This window comes from Sinocyclocheilus grahami, unplaced genomic scaffold, assembly GCF_001515645.1.
Source record: "Sinocyclocheilus grahami isolate Dianchi unplaced genomic scaffold, SAMN03320097.WGS_v1.1 scaffold1244.1, whole genome shotgun sequence".
NCBI classification, from domain to species: domain Eukaryota; kingdom Metazoa; phylum Chordata; class Actinopteri; order Cypriniformes; family Cyprinidae; genus Sinocyclocheilus; species Sinocyclocheilus grahami.
In genome coordinates, this window is record NW_015506423.1 from 204736 (window position 1) to 211439 (window position 6704).

At 36.1% G+C, this 6704-nt stretch overlaps 1 protein-coding gene across 1 annotated transcript in view; it reads right to left on the reverse strand.

Moving 5' to 3' along the window:
- Positions 1–1949: 1949 nt before the first annotated feature.
- Positions 1950–6704, reverse strand: part of LOC107568440 (SLAM family member 5-like) — a 42607-nt gene continuing 37852 nt past the window's right edge. The window contains exons 4-5 of the mRNA XM_016254411.1: positions 3139–3444; positions 1950–2105 (exon numbers count right to left, since the gene is read on the reverse strand). Coding sequence (XP_016109897.1) covers positions 1960–2105; positions 3139–3444 — 452 coding nt within the window. The 3' untranslated portion in view covers positions 1950–1959. The remainder of the gene's footprint in view (positions 2106–3138; positions 3445–6704) is intronic.

Here is a 6704-nt window from a genome sequence, read left to right on the forward strand (position 1 = left end):
AAGAAGAAAGTCATATACACCTAGGATGGCTTGAGGGTGAGTAAAACACAGGCTAATTTTCATTTTTGGGTGAACTAACCCTTTAATAAATGAATATATGTATATTTGTGTGCGTGTGTGTGTTTCTGTTTGCACACAGCTTTCCCTGTCAAACAAATAAAAAAAATCAAAAGGTCGGGAATGTTGAGACTCTGTCGAGTTCTGATGTCTTTCTCCCCTCCGCGTCTCTCCAGCACAGCAGTGTAGCACACATTGATCTGCACATCACATCACATCACAGACAGGCAGAGAGCAACCCTCCCTTTCCAGTTGTGTTTGTTGTGGTGTGGAGGTGAGTGGTGATTAACAAAAGACTAAGCTACCTGTGCCTCGAATTTACAGCTAATTATCCAAAAGACAAAAAAATATAGTTAATTGTCTTGCTAACATCCATTCAATTAAATTCAAGTTTATTAAATTCAAGTTTATTTGTATAGCGCTTTTCACAATACAAATCGTTGCAAAGCAACTTTACAGCAAATTAAGTTTCTACAATATTTAGTGGTAGCTTATCAGTGGTGACTGTCAGTTAATGTCGTGTACACGTCCAGTTTTGTGTGAGTGAAGGAAATCTGCTTGGGAGTGGAGAGATTCGTCCTCGCGCACATGGATCGCATAACATTATGCGCTCTCGACATTGTTTGTCATTAAGATCACACTATAGAAACCGCCTAAAATTAAGTATAAAGAAGAGAAGAAAGCGGCCCTAGGCAGCTGCCTACACATGCCAGGATCCGCCACTGCCAGATGCAGTTAGAAATTTACTAAAAACAAGCCTATCGCAAGACATCTGGTAGGGGGGGCACCTGGGGTGACCAGCCAAATTTCAGGGGGGGGGCAGTGCCACCACGTAGACACGCCCTTGCAAATACATGCCCGCGTTGCGTGTTTTGCTTGGTTCATGAGTGTTTCTGCATTATACGAGTGTCTTTGGAAAATAAATCGCTGCACATTTCAGATGAAAAAAACGCGACTTATATTTATGAAAATATCATAGTTAGGAGATTTATAAGGAGTGGTTCCCTGCATTATTACAGCAAAGCACCATGATTACAGTACTAAGCCGCTGCAATGGAGCAGCTCTAATGCTATTAAATTAAAGATGATGTAGGCTACCATAGAGAGAGAGAAAAATGAACAGTGAAAGTAACAAAAACTTGTAAAATACATTTTAATGGGCATAATTAACAGACGTATATACAGTCAAACCAAAAAATAGTCAGAGACCAGGTATAATTTTTTTTATTATTTTTACTAGTGGGTGCAGGACACTATAGTTCATTTATGTAAAGTGAGGATTGCAAAATAAACTAAACTGTGATATATTATACTCAAAAATTCTTCATACAGTGGACTACCAGTAAAATTTATACAAATTTTGGACTAAAAATTATTCAGACCGACTGAAGTTCAGGTTTGCATGAAGCTGGTTGACAGCATGGCTAGGAGACTACAGGCTGTCATTAAGGCTAAGGGTCACCCGACAAAGTATTGATAGTTGTGTAAATATTGACAGCTGTATGAATAATTTTTGGTTTATTGTAATCCATTACATACCTTTATATCAAAGTTATCTGACATTATAGCACTGAATTTGTTCTGACACAGTTTAACTCTGAGTTCTTGTCGTATTTTATTATACTAACCCTTAATAAAATTAAAATAAATATGAGAAGTGCCCTGCTCATGCTTGAACACAGAACACTGATCATGCTTGAAAGGACCTATTTAATCTATTTAGATCTAAATACAACTATAAACTATACAAAGCATAAACACTATTCAATGATGAAAATAATACGATTAATCAAAGTACAGTATAAAACAAAGGATACCAATCATCTTGGTGATTTTATTGATAACTGTATTTGAAATTAAATCCTTGTATATATTTTTATTTTTACAGAACTTGAAGATATGTCATAATATGTATGATATCTGCTTCTTGTCTCCTCCTCTTATGGATCTGATGTCATAAACCAGAACAGCCACAGCAGCCACACCCACCAGAGCAGAGACGACCGATCGAATCACAGCTTCAGTAAAACCACAACAATAGGTGTGGACTTCTGGGGAAAAACCAATGGTAAAACAGAACTGTGGTTTCCAATAAGCTGACGTTAGTCCCTGTGAGGAACTCAAAATGAGAAATGAGAATTTTGTCATTGATCACTTGCCCCCATGTCGTTCCAAACCCGTAAAAGCTTTGTTTGTTTTCTGAACACAATTTAAGATATTTTGGATGAAAACCAGGAGGCTTGTGACTGTCACATTGACTGCCAAGTAAAATACACTGTCAAGGTCCAGAAAATTATGAGAGACATCGTCAGAATAGTCCATTTGCCATCAGTGGTTCAACCGTAACATTATGAAGCGACGAGAACACTTTTACTTTTATAACGTTATTTTTGACGAGAAAACAAAAATAACGACTTTATTCAACAATTAATCTGTGTCTCTCCACATCACCGTAGCGCCATTGTGGAGAATATGCGCTGAACTCAAACTGTGTACGCTCTTCTGTGTCAGCAGGACACAAGGATATGTTTTCTACGTGTATTTACGCTTTGATTTGAACGAAAACAGCCATCTGTGCAGCGCGGTTTACACAGAAGAGCGTACGCTGCTTGCGTTCAGCTCATATTCTCCAAAATGGCGCTACGGTGACGCGGACAGACATAGAGGAGACGTATTGTTGAATAAAGTTGTTATTTTTGTTTTCTTCGCGTACAAAAAGTATTCTCGTCGCTTCATAACATTACAGTTGAACCACTGATGGCAGATGGACTATTCTGACGATGTCTTTCATACTTTTCTGGGCCTTGACAGTGTAATTTACTTGGCAGTCAACGGGACAGTCACAAGCCTCCCGGTTTTCATCCAAAATATCTTAAATTGTGTTCCGAAGACGAACAAATCTTTTACGGGTTTGGAACATAATGGGGCTAAGTGATTACTGACAAAGTTTTCATTTTGGGGTGGAGTATCCCTTTAATACATAATGTTATGTATAAAAATGATCCCTATTTTGCGAAACAAAAAAATATGCTGACTTAATTGTGTTTGTGTGAAAAAATAACCGTATCAGCGCTGAGGTACCTGAACATGTGTGACAGAGTTGAGTTATGTCCAGATGTTGAGTCTGGTTGCTGATAGGATTGTTGAGCACACAGCTGTAGCTGTTTTTCTCCTGATATTCCACCTCCAGAGGTAGAGAGAGACTGATGCTGAGATCAGACACACTGATGCTGGACAATAAACTGTTTCCTTTGTACCAGGAGAGAGTCACATGACCCACATTCACCACTGAACACACCAATGAACAATTCTGCTGTGATGATGATGCTGATGATGATGAAGAACAGTGTGTAGAGTTACTGCTGATGACAGGAACAGGCAGACGAGCTGAAAACATGAGAGAATGTGGATAAAAACAATGCCATTTGATCAATCATTTTTGTAATGTAATTCAATTATGAGCTCTACTCACCACAGACAGAAACATTGAATGTTTTTGATGTCAGTTTCAGTCCACTAATCTCTACTTCATAGACTCCAGCATGTTCAGTTGTTATGTTTGTGATGGTCAGAGATCCAGTTTTATCATTCAGCTGCAGTCTGTCTCTGAATCTCCCATCAGGACCATTAAATGTGTTTAAGATTCCAACCTTATGAGCTATGAGAGATTTTTCAACTCCAAAATTCCACAGTATGTCGTCGTTTTCATGTATTTCAGTAACATCAGTGTGTAGAGTGAAAGAATTTCCCACAATCACTGACACTGATTGCATTTCATTTGTTCCAGCCCCAAACACACCTGAACAACAAGAACAGGGCCAGGTTTTACACAGATTAAAGCTCTTGTTGGTTTACAAAGCCTAGATCATTTCCATGACTGTTCATGTTTTTTAAAAAAAACTGCTGGAGAGGATTTTTATGTGCATGTCATGTAACGTCTGTTTATCAGTTAATCAGTTTATCTGCAATGTAAGAAATATATTCAGAGAAATTGAAATTCACTAATTCAGTAATTTTCATTATAACTATGGGACCCAGAACACTTAAATAGAGAAACAAGCACAAACCTGAAACCTTGCAGATTTTACAATAATATATTTGATTTAAATTTTTCTGTGAAGAACTGTAAATGAAAATCATGCCAACTTTATGACCATATGCAATATGCCATAAAAATATATTTGTAACTTACCAATCAGATGCCACACAGAGAACAAAACAAGCGTGTGAAACATGTTGTTCAGTGAAAAGTCTAATTTAATCCGCCAAAAACACTCAGCCTGTGTGAATCCTCCCCCCAACGGAGTTTGACCCTCCTACTTCACACAAACACACAGTGCTCTTTGAATGCATTATAGTTATATATAATTGCTCATCTGGCTCTTATTGTATCTTCAACTGTTCTTAATGGTGGAAAACATTCTTTGTTTTCATCATTTAACATTAATAATGTTTGAAAGGAATTACTCCATATGTTAAATATGTGGAATATTGTGTAAATCTTCCTAGATTTCATGGTAAAATAAAGCTTAATGGTTTGAAGTGGCTGAAATAATTAAATTCTCTAAAATGTTGAGAATGGAAAAAGAAACAAGCACAAAAAAACAGTTAAAACAGTCTCCCATCTCACATCACCAGTTTTAGTGAAGTAACTGGCACTAGCAGCTCAAACTGAAACCTGCTGTGGTCTGTTTTCTCTGTTTTTCATCCACGTGGTTTGACCGGTGGATGTTTAAACTTGTAAGTGTGAGTGGCCGTTTAGAGTATGTGTGTTTAGTTTGCACAGGTGAAGAAGCTTCCTGTTCTGCTGTTATGAATCTCACAATCTGAAAGAACGACGTATAGCCTACTGAATCAGTCCATCAAAACTGATGTTTGAAAACCAGTCAAATGAGACCTACAGGTCAGAGGTTAAACAAGATTATTATTCATTATGTATTACTGAAGACACACAGACTGGCAGCTGGCACTGGTAAGAAGACTAGAATATGAAACCACAATGGTGCACTAGACTTTTTTTTTTTTTTTACTGAAATGCAACTTTGATATGGGGAAACGACCAATGAAACTTTAATAGCAAGTGTTGAAATAATAGAGATATTAAACATAATAGAAAAATAATTTTCCAAAGATTGGTTTAAAAAGGACATACTAATTATAAAGAGGTTCGTTCATTTTAACATATACAGACATTTGGAACCGTTTTGGTAATTACATTAATTTGACAAAGTTATGAAATCCACTCAGAGTACACTTAACTTTTAAGGTCACATTTTAGGAACTGATAGCCTAATACACATAAAAATAAGATTGTATAGTTTATATCCATTCAGAAGGTGTATTAGAAAGTAACAATAAACCTATTCGATATTGTAGAGGCAATACTACTCCCCCTTGTGTCATATATTGGAAAAAAATAATAAGAAATATTGAAAACGTGTGTGGAATCGATGTAACAAATACTTTATAAGTATTCAAATGAAAACTAAATGGAGGTTACTTTCAAAAATTATTCAAAGAATATACTCTGTTAAAGATTAAGTTATCAAAAAAAAAATCAATGTATCTTTTGTAAAAATGAATCAAAACATTATCCTATCTATTCTGGAACTGCCATCTTGTTAAAAAAAAATTCTGTAGTGATGTCTCTGGATTTGAATGAAAGAAAGGGGTTCTAGCCTCAGCCTTGAAGAAATTTGTTTTAATGATTTTATTTTTATTTTTTATGTCACATCTGATCACATAGTTGGAGAGGTTTTTATTTTTTTTACAGTGAATGAGCATTAAAGGGTCATGAAACCCCAGACTGCTTTTTCTGAGATTTTAGCAGAGGTGTTTGTGTTGCACATCATAGAAGACAATGTTAGCATCTGATCATTTTAACTGTTGGAGAAAACTGGTTAATTTTAAGATTTTTTGCACTATTTTCATCTTCCGGGTTTAAAATCTACATCGTATTGACGTCACAATTTGTGACGTGGCAATGGACTATAGTACATTGATGATGCCTCAGTGTCTATTAAATTATTCATGAGACTAATTTACTTAATAATAACAATTTGCTTAATTATTCACAGCAGCATGTGTTGATTTGCTATGACAGATGTTTCAGAGTCTGTAGCATGACATCGCGCACATTAACAGAGAAACGGTCATGGATCGAAGAAGAGTGTTTGTTTTTGCTGTGTAATAAGAGTTTGGCACAAACGCGATTCATTCACTTGGTGAGAATAAACGTTTTTACAGCTTTGTGACACAAACCGTCAAAAGGCTTCAGGCCCGGACTTGCCATCAGGTACTGGGCGAATTCCCGGTGGCCTGGCGGCTGATTTGGCCTGCTGCCCTTTTTTTTTTTTTTTTTTTTTTTTTTTTTTTTTTTTTTTTTTTTTTTTTTTTGTTATTATTATTATTATTATTAATATTTAATATTTTTGCTTTGTCAATGTACCAAAGTGATCGTTTCCGATTTGGTCATGCTATAATAAATCTATAATAAATCATAAATCGGTTAGTCTTGACTGGCAATATATATTTATGTCACAACCACAACTTTGCCTGGCATTTATTTGTAAATCGCGTCCTGTGCATTTGTAGATAGCGGCACGCATTTGTGAATAGCGCCCTGTGCATTTGTAGATAGCTGCACG